Genomic DNA, 21,442 nt, shown 5'->3' with positions numbered 1-21,442 from the left:
GTGCAGCTGAGAGAGTAACTACCACTGCGAAGAGCGGAACAATCTGGCGACGAATGGAGGGATGACCCGGGTAGATGTACTGCAGATGATGAGTGATAGATTGCAGGTGTGGTGGTGAGCTATTATGTATATTGATTTGTAGTAAACGGGTGCACATCCAGGAAGGTAGACTTCAAAGCTAACCGGTTTTGCTAAATTTAGCCTGCAGAGGCTTCTTGTACCTAGCTCCATATCCTGTTGATCCCCAGAGTCATGTACATTCTGAGTAAACATGCTTAGTGGTCTGTCAGAAGCAGAGAAATAGCCAGCCACAGCCTACATCTCACAGCTCAGCTACTGCATGTGGCTTTGCTTGTTCCTTCACAGGCATAGACCTGCATATACCACAGTGCAGTGAAACTAAAAAAGACCGTTGGTGACTTTCAAAAAAACTACTTGAGAGCAGTTACACATGAAATATGTATTGTAAGCATTTCTGAACAGCAACTACTCCCAACGCTCTTTTGTTTGTCAATAAATGTTTTCATGTTGCTCTCAGTGACTATGGCAAGAAGACCTTAATCGTCTCTTGAGCAATGAGACATATGTTATGTACACATCCAGTGACTTTATTGATACTGCACAATAGGAAGTGCAGGACAAAATCTGCCAGCTTTTACATTTCTTGCTGTTGTGATGAGTGAAGTGAGATTTTACATAATTATAGATTTCAGCCAAATTTCTTTAATTTAAAATACCCTCAAACTATACTGCTCTTTTGTTTCATTTGTGTTTGTAGTCTTGTGGCAATACGAGAGCTCTTTTTTCCTCAGGAAGCTCAGGTCCTTTGACATCTGCAGTGAAATGCTGCACATGTTTTATTAGTCAGTGGTGGCCAGTGTACTCTTTTATGCTGCAGTCAGCTGGGGCAGCAGCATGTCCCACACAAAGAGACTGGACAAGGAGTCTGGACTCACCCAGGACTGTTGTGGAGAAATGCATGCAATGTAAGATGGAGGCCATCTTGGATAATACCAACCATCATCTGCACAACTTTCTGGCAGGACAGAGAAGCAGCTACAGGTGCAGCAAATGTCTCATCTCATCTCACTGCGCTGCAGAACAGAGAGGTTCAAGAGATCCTTTGTTCCCACTGCCATCAGGCTATACAAAACCTCCACCAAAGGATGTGGACTAATCTAATTATTGTTGTTTATTTATTATTATCTGTTTTTATTATTATTATTATTATTATCAACAACAATAAGCTAATGGACACATGAAGGGGGATAAATAAAGTGTCTATCTATCTATCTATCTATCTATCTATCTATCTATCTATCTATCTATCTATCTATCTATCTATCTATCTATCTATCTATCTATCTATAAGTTCTCAGGCATACTACAGTGTGGTGCAAATCTTGTACATTGAATAGTTTGGGGTATACTCGACTCAGGCCTAGTTGCACATTTCACTCAAGTGACAGCATTTTGAAGGTTCTTCCTCACATGCTTCACATTTATCTACTAATGCCAATGACTGTAGATACACAATAATTTAAGAGTAATTTGAAACTGAAGCTCAGAATAAACACTTTCATCTTGCACTCTCACATCCTCTCCTTGCTTGTCTCCATGATAAGAAACTTACATGTTCTTCCTAAATGTATTATTACAGAGTGGAAAACATCATTATAACATTTTAAATCAGTGTTAGTGTGTTGTTGCTATATGTGTTAATTGTTATTTGAATTTTCAGAAAAAGAGAGAGACGGAAGTGTGTTACTTCAGCCCAGCCCTATTTATGAAACATGTAGGTACTTTCTTTTAGTTTCGGAGATGAGAGGTGACGTCTGCTCTGAAGTGGTATGGCCCACCAATGGACGTGTGTGCAGCAAGCTTTTATCATCAAAGTGCAAGGTTGGCTACTGCTGCTTTTAGGTGTGAAGAGAGAGGAAGGAGCTTCACAGGTCTATTTATTCATTTCTTTACTCACAAGGAATCCTCAGCCGTTTTATTTAATTTACTGTCCTGAATGTGATATAGTGAATATGAGTTCACCATGGACAAATTTCTGTGTAGACCTCATATGATGCAGCCTTTGTCTCCCAAAATCTTTGGTTTTACAGGATGATTACCTATCAAATAGTTCCCACCACAGTAGTATTTTCAGTAACTATTGTCATGAGGATACTGTCAATTCACATCAAGATGATGACTTGAAAAGATGAAAGCCAAGAAATCAAAATATACATTAACATGTATGTTAAACGTAGACCTTTTTATCTTGCTCTGATGGTGCAAGACTTGTTTTGTCGTTTTTCAAAGTTGGTCATGTGTTACACTCTTACAGTTGTTTGCAGGTGGGAATCAAATGACGGATCTGTCCTTGCAACTCCTTCAAGTTGGTCAGTCTCATTGATGTTGATCCCTTATTGACAGCTTCCCTTTACTACACCATAAGTTTTCCTTTTTTTAAATAAAGAATTCATTTCTGTCTTTCATATTTCCTTACAACATGAAGAATATATGTTTTCTTAGCCTTGTCTTGTGATTGTCAGAAATGCTGAGCCTGTTTCTTCATGTAGATGTCACGTATTGCATGGTAGATCGTTTGATGCATGTGCACCTTGACCTGGTTAGCAAGCAAGTGTGGTCAAATTAGGCAATCTAGAAAGTTCAAGGTAATGTCACAGCAATAGATATTCAATTTTCAAAAACATCCCTGTGAGAGACAGAAGTGACAGCTGACTCTGGTACAGTTTGTAGCCTAAATTTGTTCTTCAATAAATGTTTTTAATACAACCTTAGCGTACATGGAGAGGTTACATTTACAAGGCCATGGTGCATTATGTCCTTCCAGTGAAGTGACTCATAATGCTATCCATTTAATAACAAGACTAAGAGTCTACAGTCATGCCAACAGTGAGACGAGGTACTGCTTTTGGCTACATGCTAGTGAAAGCATGCTAACATGCTCAAAATGACAAAGCTAGCATTCAGATGTTTAGCACGTAATGTTAACCATCTTAGTTTAGCATGTTAGCATGCTAGCATTTTCACAAAACACAGAAAACTCTTGAGGCTGATTCTCAAGAGTACAAGACAAATGATCTATTATTTAATTTTGACCTGATGGTGATGCTAGATGAAAAGTTAGAGAATCACCAGGATGATTTAGGTTTTTCCTGAGGGGGACACGGGTGTGTGCATCAAAATGTGCGTATCGTAGCAGTCCACCCAATCGAGTTATTTTACACAGAACCACGAGTGTCAGTCTCATGGTGGCAATGGAGGTAAGTCAAGGGATCACCATGGTTGTTGAGATGCAACTGTTGGGTACCATGAACATCAGTACAAAATATGTTCAGTAGTTGTTGAGACATGTCACTCACTAAATGAAAGCTTTAAGAGGAAAAGTCAGGGGATTCTCAAAGTTGGTATCATTCATTATTTTGGGGGACCATCTGTCCAAAATATAATGAATATCTGTCCAGCAGTTGTAGATATATTTCATCCTGGATCAAATGGTGGACCAACTGCTTGTCCAATATTTCCATCTCTAGAAACATGCTGCTGTCATGTGTTAATATACTGATGGATGTCCAGTCTCTATTTGGGACAAGAAAAGCTGTTGCTCTACTACTGACTTTATCTGACTGGATATTAATGTCACTAATAATGTACACAAATGGTTTTCAAACTAGTTTTAAATACTGTAAACTGTAGAAAAATGTCACTTCTATCTCAGGCTATGATGGATTACGAAATATATAGCACAAATTCAAAAGGTCTCAACAGTATGACCAAGCTGTGTTCCACATAGCAACATTAAAGCATACATTTGCAACAGTTGCAAATCTATGAACATTTGTGGTGGACTTTCCCCCCCCTCCATCATCACTTCTCACATTTCAGAGAATTGCTCAAGACGTTGTGGCTTCTTTCATAGACGAACTTTACTGTGAATGCTCAAGCACAAAAATCATGTCAGAAAAAACATGTTAATTGTTGGTCATGGACCTTGTGGGGATCAAATGAATTAGGGGTTTGTAATTCATTTTAGCTCAGAGATCAAAGTTTTAGATCTCTGCGTACTTCAAAGGAGGATGACGGACGTTCAGACTGCCGTCATGTTGACTGAGTGTTGTTTTTACTGTTGATGGGTCCTGTCTCATTGACTGGAAGATGGCCAGTGAGAATAGACTCATAACACCTTCTTATTCTCATAGCACTGTCTTGAGGAATTTAGTATCATGTCATTGGCAAAATCATGATGGACTATAATTGGTGGTGGAAGAAATATTCAGATTATTTATATGGGTAAAAGTAGCAATAACACACTGTAAAAAAAATACTCCATTACAAGTAAAAATCTACATTAATGCACAAAAATGTATAAGTTATCAAATCTTTTAAATACAAAATCAAAATATGAAAAGTAACTGGTAACTATAATTTATTATTATAAAATTATAAAATATAGTGGAGTAAAAATCAATGAAATGTAGAAGTAGTAGTTGTAGAGGTATTTAGTAAGATGAAATGAAAATAATACAAATATCTCAAAATTATACTTAACTATGTTACTTGCGGAAGCTCCATCACATCAGTTTGAGAAAGACTGTTTAGACTGACTCAAAACAAAACCTCAACACTTGAGTTTGGTGAATATAGTTTAACATTATAGTAAGTAAAAAATTAATTTGAGTCCTGTAAATGTCCTGAATTAAATTTTAATCTATATTTAACATTATGTTTATCTTTTATTACCTAAGACTACTACTAATATAGGTAATAAGTGATTAGTAATTATTGTTATGCATTAATAATACAAGATGAATAAAAGCAGATATCTGCAGAAGCTACAACGTCAGCTGTGTGTCTTTTGCCCAGTTATGCCTCACTTCTGTTATTGATCAAGTTGAGTTATATCTAAAATGTACTATTCAAATCATCACTATGTGCTAGCATCGCAAATTGGGCATCATAAAGAAAATAAAATGTACAGTTAGAACAAACTATACAGCTGATTCTCTGAAAATGGATCATCAGTGTGCTAAATTTGACAGGAAGTGCATTTTCTATGGTTCAGCCAATCACTATGATTTCCACTTTGTCAACCTTGATTACCTTGTGACTAAATCTTTCATTTGAGTGGGAAGACACCAGTTGTGCAAGAGAAGGGCAGTGATCACAGCAGCACAATGATCGGAGGACTGGCTGCTTTGATTCTATTGAGTACATTGTGTGAGTACAATTTTTATCCACTATAAATTACTGCTAATTGATTTGTATTTTGTATCAGTGTTTTTTATGCTGTCATGTTGTAATTCTATTATTGTTTTTCTCTTTTCTTTAGCTGTGATTCAAACTATAGGGGTTCCTCACCACATCTCTCTGACTGTGGTTGAACCCGGTGATAATTTGACTCTGACATGTGAAGTCATTGGGAAGGAAATCGGGTTGTTTTACTGGTACAAGCTGAACTTCGGATATATGATACAAACAATTGCTTCAGGATCTTTCACTAAAATAACACTTCAAGGACAATTTAAAAACCCAAGATTTAATATCACAAAAGTGGGTGAGCTTCATTCTCTTATCATAAGAAATATAAGCAAAGAAGATGAAGCAACATACTTCTGTCAAGCAGGAGCAGCATATCTAATGAAATTCATTAATGGCACAAATTTGGCAGTGAACGGTAAAGTATGCTCATTTCAGTTACTTTCCTTGCTATGACTTTTCAATACCCAAACAACTATAGTTCATTTTTTTCATGCCCTTTTGTGAATCCCACAGACCATAAAAATCAGCAGACACATGTCTATTTGCATCAAAGTCCGGAGACAGCATCAGTTCAGCTGGGAGACTCAATGACTCTCCAGTGTTCACTTCTCTACACGGACAAAGAGAGCAGAGCCCAGTGTCCAGGTGAACACAGTGTGCACTGGTTCAGAGCTGGATCAGGAGGAATTCATCCAGGCATCATTTACACTCACAGCAACAGGAGTGATGAACAAGAGGAAAGGAGCTGTGTCTACAGTTTGTCCAAAACTATACAGAACTCCTCTGATGCTGGGACTTACTACTGTGCTGTGGTCACATGTGGAGAGATCCTGTTTGGTGAAGGAACTACAGTGGAGACAAGTATGTTTTAAAGTCTTATAGTTCATTGTATTTATTATTATTCTGTTACTTTTCGAGTCCAGTGTTGATAATAGGAAAGGAAGACTAAAACATTCCTCTGCTCCGCAAAATTACAGTAGGCTATTTTCAATTTTAGGACATTTATCATAGCTTTTTTTGTAAAAATACTGGATAGTTTTTATCTCATCAGGCATTGAAAAATGATTCAAATTAGATCTGCTTGAAGTGCTCAAGGTTGGGAAAGAGGAACCACTGAATTAGTTTAGACAGTTCACATGCACAATGAGGCAGACTTGTGTCAACACATATATAATACAGTTCTGTCTTGAGTGGGGTTTTCACTGCCTCTGCTTCTTTTCCTCTCTTTGTTCTTTTTGTTTGCTTTTGTGTGTGTGTGTGTGTTTGTGTGTGTGTGTGTGTGTGTGTGTGTGTGTGTGTGTGCGCCATTTACCTTCATTTCCTGTGGTGCTTCTTGTTCCATAAAGGGCCCTGTTGATTCTTCATGTTTTCTTGTGCAGTTTACGTAAATGTTGTTGACTGCGTACTTGAGGTGATGGTAACATTCAGATCAATCCAAACAATCCAATAGAAAAATGCCATAAACTAAAGCCTAAAAAATTGCCACAGAATTAAATATTTGACACATTCTACACCTGATAAGCATTTCAAAGATTGTCTCTCTGCATCGAATTGTAAAGTGTTGCCGTTTCGTGTTCTCACCTGTGGTACTGTTTCCTAGAAAAAAGCTGAATGAAACGCCGCATACATTAACTGCACCAAAGTCACACAAAGCCCACGACTATCCCATCAGACATTGCATTGATTGCATTCTGATTCTCGCCTGTGCTTAGGTTTAAACAACAAACTGCTTTGGTTACACAAGACCATGAAGTTTCTCTGACCCTAACCAAATGCTGTGAGTGCATAAACATAACCATAAAGAAGTTTAATAACCTGCTTGTATACCTGTATAAAACTTACCTTGACCCTCCTGTTATATTGCAGGTCAAATTGATCCATTTTAAAGTTAAAAAATCTAAAAAAAAATAGTTAAAAGTATTTTTTCTGTCCAGCAGTTGTACACACACACACACACACACACACACACACACACACACACACACACACACACACACACACACACACACACACACACCCTATTCTCTCATCTGTAAAGTGAGGCAAAACTGTCTGCAGAAAACAATGGATGGATGGATGGCAGTGACTGGTGTTACAGACATCAAGTCAGCTTTCGAGCCGGTCATGCCCAACTCAATACAGAAAATCATTCTCAAAATGACTAATCTAGAAGGAAGGTGTGTTTTGGGGTGGAAGTGGAAGGAGCAGGATAAAATGCATTTACATGCATATTTGGGGGTCCTCATCCTGGCTGGGGTCTATAAGTCAAAGGATGCAGAGACAGGCAGGGCCATATTTCGTGCCACAATGTCTCTGGAGACTTTTCGTATTTTCTCCAGAGTAATCCGATTTGATAATCGAGAGACAAGGGCTGTCAGACGGGAGAGAGACAACCTGGCAGCTAATAGGACAGTGTGGGAAAAGTGGGTAGAGCAACTTCCACTTCTCTGTAACCCAGTCCCTAATGTCACAGTGGATGAACAGAAGAGGTGTCTCGTGTTAATTTATCAACATCACTCAAATAAAATAAAAAAAATGTAAAAATGTAAAATAAAATTTAAAAAAAAAGAATGTCATATGTATTTTACATGTAGGTCTTTCCAAAATACATTAAAAAAAGTTTTAACATGCATTTTTTTTTAATGAAACACGAGTGAATTATCCTCATTAAATCATGATCTGTGAGAGGTAAAGAACAACATTACACTAAATATTGGTTTAAATGGTTAGTAATGGAGTTAATAATGAGGTATAAACAATGTTTATTGGGATTTTTTGGTTTCTTACACTTTTGGATAATTAAACATGCCCCGGGTCAAATTGACCCAGGAACATCATTGCTGTTCCTGAGAAACGAACATGACAGTAATTTCTTTCTCTTATCAGGACAAGAACTGTGCCTATCTGACATCGCACTCGGGATACTGCTGCCCTGCTGTGTCATTCTGATTGTTGTTCTAATTCTCTCCAGAAAGCAAAAGTCTGCTTGTAAACATTGCAAAGGTATGTTCATTGTGTGTATATGGATTATTTGATATTTTAACCAAGTCAGGTGGCATTTAAAAAAAAAGAGTTATTGTAGTAAGTAGTAAGGTCTCATTTCATGGGATTATATTAATAGGTTCACATTTAAATCAGCATCTCAGCTGCTTTATACTGCTCATCTGGTCACACTCAGTAATAGAATAAAAGCTAGTGAAAGGTTAATATGTTGGTTTGTGACCAGCTTGTGAATAGATATTTGGTGGTGTCGAAGCTATGAACATTAAAGTGAAACAATAACTGTGTTGTCAGAGTCGAACACACTTTATTAATGTCTTGTCTTTATGCACAGGGGAAGTAGCTGCTTCCAGTTATGCTGAACATAACAGATCATCTGAGGATGTGGTAAATATCTGAATATCAAATGCATATCTAGACCTGATGGTGAATGGTCGGTGTACAAGAGGCAGGTTTCAATATGTGGTTAGGTACAGGCAACCTAAAATTGTGGTTTTGGTTAAATGTAAGTGCATATATTGTGTTTGAAGCCACAGTGAACTTTGTCTGTATAAGCCAGACCACAATCGTTCCCTGAACTTAACCAAGTGCTATAAGACTCTAAATATAATCATAAAAAAAATCTAACAATGCTGCAGTCACTACAGGTGGATATTACACTGAAGGATTGAATATTTAGTTGGAAAACAAATTAAATAGGTTGTCAGTCAGCATTTTACTGATATCAACATTTTTTATTACTTGCAGGTAATACGGCCATTGTTATCTTTCCTTTAAAACGTATTTGTTGTTGCAATTTAAAATGTGCCAAAGCTTTTGATATGCAAAGTAGAAACAATCAATTAACTGCTTCTGCCATTATCCTCTAACCTTCAATCATAATTACCGCTTGCAGGATGGTGAAGCTGATGCATTGAACTATGTAGCACTGGATTTCTCCTCAAGAAAAGGTAAACGATGGAAGCATAACAGGGGCTTACCACAGGACAGTATGTACTCGGGCATGAGAGACTGTCAGTGAAGTGCTGTCCCCATGAAGAAGAAACAAATTAATAAGTACAGTGTGCGCTCTACTGTACATTGCCACATAAAATTATTTTGATGTAGCTCCCTTTTCTGTTTAGGTGAATGAAATGAGATGAGGAAAGATTTTTGCTGTAATGTTATTGCTAATTGTTTTATCCATCAGATTAGTTTAGGATAGCCAGATCACTTGTGTTTTGATGTGATGTTGCCTATTTGAACTGAGAATATTTTTTATTATTTGTATTCTTATTATTATTATTGCTTGTCATATTGATCTTGAGTAATCACTCAAAATCTGACGGAAGTCTGAATAATGTAAAGAACTTTTGCTGCCATTAAAGAGAATATACCATGTTCCATGTTCTCTATATTTTGATATGAGACACTTGTATGAATTACCCAGTGACTGGTTGATGCTTGAGGAGCTCAGAGCTTTTTCTGTTAGTAAACCAAACAAAACTATGGTATGGTGAACATATCTGACCTATTACTTGATAAATGCTGTTTAGTAATCATGTGAAATCTGAAAGATTTTAAATGATACCTCAAAAAGTAACACAACATACCTCATATTACCAAACATTAAACACGCACACACACACACACACACACGCACACGCGCACAGCCTGAAGTTGCCATAAAGCTGCAATAATTCATTGTTTTGGCCAGTTGGGGACAGATATTGCTGTTTGGTGCTGTGCAAAAGACAGTGGAATTAGTATTTTGTTTCTGAAAACAGCTGCTGCTCAAAAACCGTGCCCACTGACTGATCGAGTCTTTGGCCGGTCATTGGTGATTACACTTCAGTACAACTGTACTTGACTGTGCTGTGACAAACATAATTTTAACTCAAATCTCCACAAACAGACCTTTTCTGGTCAACTGACAGTGAGAGTAGTAAAAGATACATTTCATATCCAATCTGTACTGTGGGTCCACGCATCTCCAAAAAATGCCAGAGCAAATTTCTAAACAGGCATTATTTGGATAATCTGACCACTTCCTCTAAATCTAATTGATTACTTTTTGGCCTGAAAAATGAATGATGTGATACAGTTACGAATTGTTACGGCTTTGAGTCTGGCTCAAAATCTTCACCATTGCTGCTGGTCAGCAGTTTGTTGAGTGGGCATGTTTTTTTTTGTTTTTGCTATAGTGGAAGTAACAAAACATGTTTCATTCTTGCTGTGAAAGATAAATGTCAACACTATTTCACGTAAAATGTCAATCAAGTTTATCAAAAATGACACTTTATTGCTCTATTTACCACTCTGTTCAATATATGTTGAGATATTTCACAGGATACGTGAAAAATTTGACCTGCTGGTGGTGCTAGCAGAAAGGCCACAGGAACATCAAGGTATGAAGTTTCATCCTCTCAGGACCATGAATATCTATACCAGGTTTCAAAGAAATCTATTTGAGAGTTGTAGTTCAGTCTGGACCAAATTGATGGGCTGGGTGAAAAACATGAACAATCTCTAGCTCATTACATTTACTCCTTTATGTCATCTTTATTAACATTAAATGATTTCGAGAAAGGATAAGAATGAGAGGTACTACACCAAGACAAGACCAGTCTAACAGGAAGTGCACATTGATCATATATTCTGTGATAGCCAATGACATGCATCTGATGGTCTGACCTCACAATCATCTCTCCTCCTCCACTCACAACATTACCAAGAAGTTTCCAAATAAAGACAGTGTCAAGATGATCCTGTTATGGGCTACACTGTTTCTCCTTCATCAAGGACGTAAGTGCTATTTAATAATGACGATACATTTTCTCATTTAAGTATTTAAGATTTTTTTTTTTTTTTTTTTACATTTTACACTAATTGTCACTTATTGTTTCATGCCTTATGTGCTCTGACTTGATTCAGACACAATGGTTCCAGTGATCACAGTTCAACCTGGTGAACCTGCGACATTCTTGTGTGTTTTGCCTCGTGAAGATTTGAACAAAAGACAAGTCCTCTGGTACAAGCAGAGTGCTGGGGATTCTCTGAAAATCATTGTGACACAGCGGAAAAGTATAAACCCGGTATATGGACCAGCGTTTTCTGCCTCAAGACTGGAAGTTAAACAAAGTAAAAATATCATGAAGCTGACCATTTTGAAGACCGCTCATGAAGATGAGGGAATGTATCACTGTGCAGTCATAGATTGGACGGAAAATACTTGGACTGGGACCTATTTGTCAGTAAAAGGTAATTTATAATCAGCCCTGTGTTAATGATTCTTAACTATTTTTTTTAAAAATGACTTGATATGGTGTCACCAAGCATTTTCTGAGATGCATTCCAAATTCATTATACAGCACCGAATATCCAATTGAAAGTTTATGTTAGATATATTACTCTTACTTCTGGAGCACTTATTCCTAATTATATCTGTACCATATTATGTCAAATCATTGTATGTTATGGTTATCAAAGTCCTAATATTTCAGAATGTGTGAGGAACTTCTATTCCAAACTTTCAGCACAGTTTTGTACCACTCAGGAAACCCTCAGAGGACATCAAACTATACCGTTGTTCAGTGGCCGACAGTATCTGATCCAGTCCATCCAGGAGACTCAGTGACTCTGCAGTGTTCAGTCCTCTTTGAATCTGTGAACAAGACCTGTCCAGGAGATCACAGTGTGTACTGGTTCAGAGCCGGGTCAGATAAATCTCATCCTAACATCATCTACAATGATGGAAATAAACTTGATAAATGTGACAACAGATCTGACTCTCTAAAGAGCTGTGTTTATCGCTTCACTAAGAACATCAACTCCTATGATGCTGGGACTTATTACTGCGCTGTGGCCACATGTGGGGAGATCATTTTTGGAGATGGAACAAAACTGTGTCTGTCCAACACTGGAGGTGAAATACAAAACATGTTGACAACATCATGATTTATGAGTCTCCTCTTTCAGAAGCATTGACACATACATTTTTTTGTTTCTGAAGCAAGTTCTGAATTTATTGCGCTGGTGATATCAGTAGTCTGCTTGGCCATTTCTGTGATTGGAAATATTGTTTTCATCTGTTGCCGAACTCCAAGACCAGTGAGTGAACAATTTAAAGGTAAGTGTTGTTATCTGAATCAAAAATGACAATGCCACTATGGTTGTACTGGAAAAGTTCTTATCTCTGATGTAAAATGTGTAACTTCATATAGGAAAATCCTCATGTTCATTGATAAGATAATAAATAATTATTTTATTTTGCACAGTAGTAATATTTAATGCCAATCACATTTGTAGGACATTTGTAGTCTCCATATTGGTGTTTGTTCCACGTGTCTCTTAAACTAATTAATTAATTGTTGTTAATTAATAATTCAGGAAATACTTTATAACTGTTAGTTAATTAACATTTTTAAATTAAAACCTGTTGCGTCAGTTGAGGATCTGTATTGAAAAGTCAGATAAAGTACATAATATACCTGTTTCCATTCATCATTAGGAAGAGAAAGTGCCTCGCCAGAAGGACGACATGACAATTTGAGCCAGCCAGTACATGAAAATGTAAGCAAACATGCCAAATCACATTTGTTGTTACTTCATTAGCATAATTCCTAACAGCAGCATATACCTACATGATTAATAATAAGTCTTTTATTTGCTGCACAGACTGAAGATGGACTTGATCTGAACTATGCTGCGTTATATTTCTCTGGAGGGAAAGTTACAAGAGGAAGGAAGAAGAAAGAGTTGAAGACTGAAGAAAGTGTGTACTCTCATGTTGAAAAGCAAATGTGAGCGTGTGTCTATGAAAAACTGTGGGTGGATTTATAGAACTGACCTCTGGCAGTGTGAATAAATAAATGTAGTGGATAGATTTACAACTTGATTGAGACCAAGCTGTTTCCCAATAAAAGTCAAAATCATAGCACACAGATGCTCTTTATGTTCCATATTTTACCATGAGTTGGAAATCTCCAGAATAAACAACACGTTTTATACAATGACAGATCACAGCAGTAGCAACATTTTGGCAGAGAATTTTTTTTTTTTTTATTGATATAGTTTGACTTTGTTCCAAGTCATGTTCATAGTTTGCATGGTCACTTAAAAAAAACAAAAAATAAAGGCAACATGCATAAATTCTAATGATATTTACTCACAACAGCTTTATAGTCATGTGGTGTCTGTCGCCAAAGACACCAAAGAAGCTTTATTTGTAATGATGAAATAAACTTACTGTCCAAAATCCTCTGATCTGACTTTCTATCTCCTGATACTGGTTACAATGCAGGGAGCTGACTAATATGGATACTCATTAAAATTAATATCTCCTGCATTTCCAGGTATCTCTGTCTGTAAAAAGAATTCATATAATGCCAAAAGAATACTGAAACACAAAAATGGAAGAGTAATTAGGTATGGATTATTTTTCTCTAACTTTAAATCTCTTGATCTTTCTGATATTCGGTCTACCTAATATATTGATGCCAGTAGTGAATCAGTGGATAGGATCGGTTTATCTCTACTAACTTATTAGGTCTTTGAACCTGTGGTGTGTAACTTTTATCTTGTTCATGAATTCAACCAATCATGACAGCATAAGAATTAAATCAATTTGTGAGAACGAGGCACGGTGTTGTGGGTGGGCGTAATAGGCCTGAGCCCTCCCACTTAAACAACTGGTCCATTCTAAACACCTGTGAGAACTGAAAGTTTTAGACTGCAGATGTAGTCACTGTGTAATTTCATCCCTGCAAATGCATTTCCTATTGAGACTAGAAAAACCTAGAAAGGTAAGGTAGGTAAGACAGGAAGTAGAGCTGAAAATTCCTTCCTGACTTGATTGTCTCTATATTGCCTACAAAAGTTAATCCAGCTGACCCAGCAGTCGAGCTCTCTTTCGCCCTGAAATCAATTTAAATAATAATCCAGCAAGATCATCCAAACACAACTAAAACAGAATTAAAATGTCTGTGGTCTAAATGAATGGATATATTGGACTACACAGTCCACAGCAAAAAATAATAAATACAAACTGGGTTGGTAATAAGCAATCTCAGTGTTGGAAATGTTTTAGAAAAACATCTAGCAAGTGTTATAATCAACCAGACCTTCTAGTCGCCTTCTACAACGAGATGTCAGTTATTTCTGTTTTAGTGAGACTACTAATTGGAAACCATCAGAAACTTTCCTCTGCAGTAGTGAACACAATACACAGCTTTCTAACACCATTATACTGCAACCCGTTCCTGGCTGCGATAACTTCAGGTACTCTTCACTAACACATTTGATCGAGATCTACTTCCTGTGCAGCAGCTTGCTAGTTTTTAAATCATTTTAGAATCAGTGGGCTACAGGGGATTATTTCTTTCTTTTTTTTTGTTTACCACACTTTTTAAGGCAGATTCATCCAAACAAGTGATGGTGATGAAGCATGTATAAAGATAAGTGAATAGCCCAACAGCTTAACAACAACAACAACAACAACAACAACAACATTTTGATGATTATAATAATAATCATAAACATAATAATAGATAGTTATAATAATGATAGGAATAACAATAAAAATGCAGTGGTCAAAGTTGCGTAAGAGGGAGTCAGTTAGCCTATTTGGTGGTAAGGGAACAAAATGAAGTGGTTTGATAAATGAAAGCCACAAAAAGAAGTTAGACTAACAAACCCTTTAGCTCTAAACCCACTCACATAAACCACATCATACAATACCAAATGTTGCAAAACAGACATGTAACTCACTAATCTAAACCAAAAGCCTTCACAGCAGCGTAGATCCTCTCTCTCTCTGCTGATGTTGCATCCTGTATTTCACAACTGGCAGTTTTCATCATGGTGAATACGACAGCAGAATAAAGCCACGTGTCCTCATCTCTCTGAGGAAAGATATCAGACAACAAAGTAAAAAAAAACAAAAAACAAACTTCATTACCTTTTCAATAAAGTTAATCAAATACTCTACCCGTTGACTTTCCTGAATTCCACTGTTTTGCAGGGCAACAGCAGCTGGATTTAGAAATAGAAAATATACAAATGTCAATCAATCAGGATGCAGTGGTTTGAATGTAATACTTTTGGATAGAGAAACATGACTAACTTCTATTACCGTTGAAACAGTTACACTTGTTTGTCTTGATGACACAAATGAGGGAGGCTATAACAATCAGACTTAAAACCAAGACAGCACACAGCAGAAATATAACTGCACTGGCCGTCTGTGACCACATGCAGGTTCCTGAAACATCATGAAAAGACAGAAACAATTAGTAAAAGTAAATGGTGTTTAGTATCAGCTACCGGTAAGATGATTTTAAATATATAATAAAAGTGATCCTTGCAGATTTTATTTAACTTATTGTATGATCTGACACTTAAATGTGCACATTTCCTAATTAACACAACAATGATACAGATAATAAGAAGAATAATAATACCTTGATCCAGTTTTGTTCCATTAACAGCATAGTTTGATGTCTTCTGAGAGTTTCCTGAGTGGTACATAACTGAGTTAAAACAATGGGATTTCCAAGCATGTTTTGAAAACTTTAAGTATATCTCAAATGTGACCTTAATAATTTAAAGCTCTTGTAGCAAAATAAAATAATATAATAACTTTTATTTATATAGCTCTTTTCTTAACAGAGTTATAGTCCTGGAACTCTGATTGGAGCTACAATAAAAACAAATCAGAGGAATCTGCCTCACTTATGGTTTTAACTAGATATTTTTAGAATTAGTGTGTAGTGAAATGGGCAGCACTTTCGATAATGTTTCAATTAACATTTTCCAAAAAAGTCAAGACAATGTAGCGTTAAATCAGAGGCTTCAAAAACAGCAAACATTTGGAAATAAATAGATTAAATGTATCTTAAATGTAAATTCAACTGGAGGTTTAATGATTTTTTAAACAGGCTTAGTGACTCGATAAATTCTTTTTTCTTTAACACTAGCACAGTGCAGCTTTAAATCAGCGAATGAAGCATTTGCAAAACTTAACCAAAGTAGACCACATTATTACCTTTTAGTAACAGATATGTCCCACTCCATACAGGATTACTAATCCACTCCGCGACTGTACAGTGATACATTCCCTCATCTTCTTGAGTCGTCCTAATTATGGTCAGGTTGATGAAATTTTTATCAGTATTTGCCTCCAATCTGGACTCGGGAAACTCTGGTGTATATTCTGGTTTTCCAAATTTCCGCTGTGTCACAATTAATTTCAGAGTATCCCCGGCACTTTGCCTGTACCAGTAGAGTGTCCTGTGACTGATCTCAACATTAGGCAGAGCACATGTGAAAGTCACAGGCTCACCAAGTTGAACTGTGATCACTGGAACCAGTGAATCTGAATTAAATGAAAAATTTAATACATGAAACTGTAAATAACAAAAATGTAGATTATTTATCTTGCAAAAACATAATATAACCTCCACACATCTAGTTGGCATGTGAATTCATCATTGACTTCATACACAGAATAAGATCACTAGTTTAGATTACTTACATACTTGATGAAGAGCAAGCAATGTAACCCATAACAGTATCATCTTGACATTATCTCTTGCAAGGAACCTCAGTCGTATCTCAGTGAGTAAAGGAGCTGATGTTACATACTTTATGTAACACTGTCAAATGCATCTGATTGGTTATCACAGATACTCAAAAGGACACTTCCTGCCACACTGCTCTCATTCAGGTCTTTGTGAAACATATGAACTCATTCTGGTCCATCCACTCACTCATCTAATGATAATGTCAAAGATTTTAGTTTTTCAGAATTTTGTGGACTCTTCAACAAACACTCATCTAGGAGTGCTTTTCATATTTGTTAGGCAATACCTGTCAGGCAGGGACTCAAGGCAGGACTCAGACGCAGAGAATAAGAAAACAATGGGCTTTATTGAAATCACCGGTGACCTCAGACAGAGTGAAAAATAAATGGCTATGAAAAGACTAGTCACTAAATTCTGAAGTCTGAGAAAACAAAATCACTCCAGGAGGAGGAGAAAAAGCTCTAATCAAAAAAAACAAAAAGGTAAACACAAAACACTCTGTAAGGAGGAAAAACCTGACTTAATAAAAATAAACCAAAATAATCAACTCACATCACCAAGCGGAGGATCCAGGATAATCAATAATAAATTACACGAAATAAAAGTCACTCATAACGAGGAAAAACAAAGGACTATGAACATTAGCTAAGGCAAGAAATTACAAACAAAAAATCACTCTTCATGAGGAACAAACGGCTTACTTTGAAGGACACTATGGCTGTGGACATGGACAAAGGCTCGGGTGCAGGTCAATGACGAAGACACTCTGGCACAAGACAAGGGGAACACAGACTATTTAAACACATGGAGGGAAATAGGGCACAGGTTCGAAACACTAAGGGCAATCAGACTGAGACACATGAGGAAGGGCAAGTGACCTGAAACGAGAGGAGAGTTACTTTTCAAAACAAAACCAGGACAAGACAACCTCACCACCTTTCGTCCTCAGAATAGGGAGGTGTTTTGCTCAAAGAAGTTGTGAAGTCAGAAAAGACTGAGAAGATGAGAACAATGAGTTAGACCAAACATACTGTAAAAATACATTTTCATTCATTCAATTCATTCAACTGTTCATTCAACAATTCGCCTGTATTTAAACCTTTACATTCATTGATGTTTCTCATTGAAGTTTCCCTCAATTGAAAACAGGACAACACTCAGTGAAAGCAATTGCACACTGAAGTAAAGTCATTTGAGTCAGTTATCCAGTGGTAGTGAGAGAGTCAGGTCATCTCTGAAATAATCCACTTATTACTATATCTCGCACTTCAGTGTCCAAATTTTGTGTGTGTAAATGTATCCACTATATAGTACTACCAACAATTCCCAAATGAAACAACAGACTTAAGATGTGTCTCAATTCAATGGAGCCTTCGGTCGTGGCCTCCAAAGACTACATAGAAATGAGATGGTCTGATCTACGGAGCATTTCCTATTTATCCTCAGCCGCTGTTTGATTTGTGGAGACCGTCTTATTCTCTTTGAAAAGTGATTAATCACTGGTGCGCAATCACTCTTTTCCTGGGAAATGAAGGACGCATCTCTCTGTCGCATTTGAAGGAGTCTTTAAATGCAGCCTTTGAAAGATGTGGCCCTGAGACACAGCTACTATTTACAATACCATGAACTACATCATCTGCCATTTTATTTGAGTATGCATGTGTATCCGCTATGTAATGCCCCCAACAATTCCCAAATGGAGCAAAAGATGTAGTGTTCATGACATGTAAACTACTTTCAATCCCACAATGCAAAGCTCCATATTTTACAGATGTGAAAAATGTCTTTTTTTTTTTTTTTTTTTTTTAAAAACAGCTGTCCTAGATGAAGTAAGATGCCAATGATTTGTTAGCGTAAGAAATCCCAATTTACCAGCTCATTTTCTTTTGTGTTGATTACATGTTTATTTTGTTTGTCATCTGTTTATTCCCTCCACAGGTTAAATAACAACCACATAGGAAACCGCCACTGACTTACAGCTTTGTCCTAGTTGTGAATAAAATATTGGTTAACTTACGTAAGATCCTGTGTGGTTTCCATCCTTGTCTAGGTCTTTGACCTAGGACTGTCACAAACACAATACTAGATAATACAATAATTTATTTAAGGTAAACACAAGAAACTTGTGCTACAGAAAATGGACCAGACTAAGTGAATAGCTCCCTAAGCTTAACATGTCCAATGATAACTATTAATTTAGCTATACAGACTAATGAGCAGTGATAACTAACATGTCTTTGGGGTCATCAGGTGGGAACCTCCTTTCACCAGTGTTTCGTCTAGTTGGTCCCACGACACCTCCAGGAGGCTAGACAGTGATCACTGGTGTCCCAGAGTCACTCCTCTGCCAGCCGTCACTGCTCCTCACACCACGGCTATTTTCTTTATCTTGCCTATGCTACCACAAACAACACCATCATCAACTCTGACAAAACACACTAGCAGATTCAGCAAACAAACTCCCCTAAACAGTTGGAGGAAGTGGCGGCCATTTTGAATGAGGGAGGATTAGGCCCCCCCCCACTCTCCAACACCACACCATTCATCTCACCTAAAACAAACAAACTCACCTAAACAGCAAAAGACACACTACAAACCAATTCAAACAATACAAGCAAACAATACAGGCCACCTCACCTGGACTAACCACATGGTCTCAAAGAAGCTCACACAGGCCACACCCCCCACTTAAAAACACTTCCTCTTCCTGGATTTCTTCCTTGCTTCTCCTAAGAGTCTGTCTATCCTAAGTGCTCCCCCTGCTGGGCCCCCAGCTACCATTACTTCTTCTCATCCAAATCCACTGACTGGATCTTGCTGCCTCATCTGACATGTCCTTTACTATTTTCCTCACACTCTGTCCACTTGCTCCTAACTCCCTTACCAAAGAGACAACAGACCTTGCTACAAATCCTCTACATCCTACTTCCACTGGACAAATCCTAACTTTCCATCCTCGCTGCTCTGCTTCTGCCCCTAACTCTACATACCTGAGCTTTTTCCTTTCATATGCTTCTTCAACTAAGGCCTCCCACGGAACAGTCAGCTCTATGAAATATACTTTCATTCTACTCCTAGACCACAAGACTATGTCAGGCCTTAGATTTGTACTGGCTATTTCCTGGGGAACAACAAGCTTTCCTCCTAAATCTACCTGCATTTCCCAATCACAAGCATCCTCTAAGCTGCCTTGCCTCCTTGTAGTCTTACCAACTTTCTCTCCCTCTTGAACAAACTTGATTGCAACTCTCTTTATTTTAGGCCCTCCTAAATTTGCCTGCCTCCGTAACTCTTCAATTCCTGCAGCTAAGCTTTTTAAAAACCTGGTTATGTCGCCACGTATACCGGCCTTGCGATAGACTAACTTTACAGCCTGACAGAATGTGCTTTAAAGTTGCTGTACCTGAACACAATGAACATAGTGGGTCTCCATTTACCCAGAGTTTTAGGTTCTGGGGAGTTGGCAATACATCATAAGTTGCCCCTATCAAAAATCTAATACTACTTTCCTCCATACTCGACAGTTCTTTCCAGCTAAGCTTTTTCTTGTCTACACCTTCCCAATTCAGCCACTGTCCCTGCTTAGCCTGGGCCACTGCCTTTGCACCCTTTAATATTTCCTCCTGTCTACGAACCTGCTCCATGACTAGCTTTCTCTTCTCCTTGGGACCTGCTCTACTCCACACCGGTTTGCTTGGGCCAAGCCCCAAGCCTCCCCGGCCTATTTGGACATTACCCAGAATCTCTGTATGCCTGAGCGTTGCTTCCGCCTCCTGCTACGCCATTCTTGGATTCCACTTTCTCCCCTTGATTGGGTTTTGAACCACCTTACTGACTACCACATCTTTACTCCCAGATAACAGGAGCTCTGTCCTAACCTTGGTACATTTAAACTCCTCCACTAGACTAGTTACTGGGAGCTGAAGTATGCCATTCCCATACAGTACCACCATGCTTAAACATCTAGGAACACCTAGCCACTTCCTAATGTAAGAGCTAACTAATCTTTCCATTTTTTCTGCAGCAGATAATGGAATCTCATATACAGACAGTGGCCACATCAGCCTGGGAAATAACCCAAACTGCAGACACCACAGCTTCAACTTTCCTGGAAGCCCTGATTTATCTATTCCATCCAGTCCCTCAGCAACATCCTTCCGAAACTGCACTACCTGTTCTCCGTCATTCAAGTCTGCCTTGTACCACCTACCAAGACTTTTTACTGATTTTTCCCTAATTATTGGAATTTACTCTTCGTCTATTACAAACTTCCTATCACTTAACTTCCCTCTACTTATTGAGATACTTCTAGACTTGATTTTCATACTAGCCCACTTTAAGTTTTTATTAAGTCTCTCAAGTACTCTTTTCATACATGGCACCGTTGTAGTTATCAACGTCATGTCACCCATGTAGGCCCTAATTGGTGTAAGGCGCATCCCATCCTGCCGCCTCTCTCCACCTACAACCCACTTAGAAGCTCTAATGATTACCTCCATCACCATTGTGAATGCCAATGGAGAAATCGTGCACCCTGACATAATGCCTATTTCTAGCCTCTGCCATCATGTTGTAAAGCCTGCTGTGCTTAAGCATAGCCTAATATC

The 21,442-nt window shown here is 37.7% G+C and overlaps 3 protein-coding genes across 3 annotated transcripts; 2 read left to right on the top strand and 1 right to left on the bottom strand.

Annotated features, from left to right (window-relative positions):
• The first annotated feature begins 5,168 nt into the window (after window positions 1-5,168).
• LOC130173131 (uncharacterized) lies at window positions 5,169-10,003 on the top strand. The gene is made up of 6 exons (XM_056382082.1): window positions 5,169-5,232; window positions 5,345-5,689; window positions 5,788-6,135; window positions 8,161-8,277; window positions 8,609-8,661; window positions 9,170-10,003. Exons 1-6 carry the CDS (start codon window positions 5,190-5,192, stop codon window positions 9,293-9,295), a joined length of 1,032 nt encoding a protein of 343 aa, XP_056238057.1. The 5' UTR covers window positions 5,169-5,189; the 3' UTR covers window positions 9,296-10,003.
• A 1,012-nt stretch (window positions 10,004-11,015) lies between these two features.
• Window positions 11,016-13,066, top strand: LOC130173130 (uncharacterized). Its single transcript, XM_056382081.1, has 6 exons — window positions 11,016-11,058; window positions 11,188-11,514; window positions 11,810-12,178; window positions 12,266-12,382; window positions 12,764-12,825; window positions 12,931-13,066. The coding sequence occupies exons 1-6, from the start codon at window positions 11,016-11,018 to the stop codon at window positions 13,057-13,059; spliced, it is 1,047 nt and encodes a 348-aa protein (XP_056238056.1). The 3' UTR covers window positions 13,060-13,066.
• Window positions 13,067-14,999: 1,933 nt separating this feature from the next.
• On the bottom strand, window positions 15,000-16,848 carry LOC130173132 (uncharacterized). Its single transcript, XM_056382083.1, has 6 exons — window positions 16,787-16,848; window positions 16,298-16,627; window positions 15,714-15,767; window positions 15,386-15,514; window positions 15,242-15,285; window positions 15,000-15,155 (listed from the first exon to the last, which is right to left on the bottom strand). The coding sequence occupies exons 1-6, from the start codon at window positions 16,827-16,829 to the stop codon at window positions 15,021-15,023; spliced, it is 735 nt and encodes a 244-aa protein (XP_056238058.1). The 5' UTR covers window positions 16,830-16,848; the 3' UTR covers window positions 15,000-15,020.
• Between the last annotated feature and the right edge of the window lie 4,594 nt (window positions 16,849-21,442).

Source organism: Seriola aureovittata, chromosome 8, assembly GCF_021018895.1.
Source record: "Seriola aureovittata isolate HTS-2021-v1 ecotype China chromosome 8, ASM2101889v1, whole genome shotgun sequence".
Taxonomy (NCBI): domain Eukaryota; kingdom Metazoa; phylum Chordata; class Actinopteri; order Carangiformes; family Carangidae; genus Seriola; species Seriola aureovittata.
Note: the sequence above shows the minus strand (reverse complement) of the source record. Positions and strands in the feature narration are given on the sequence as shown.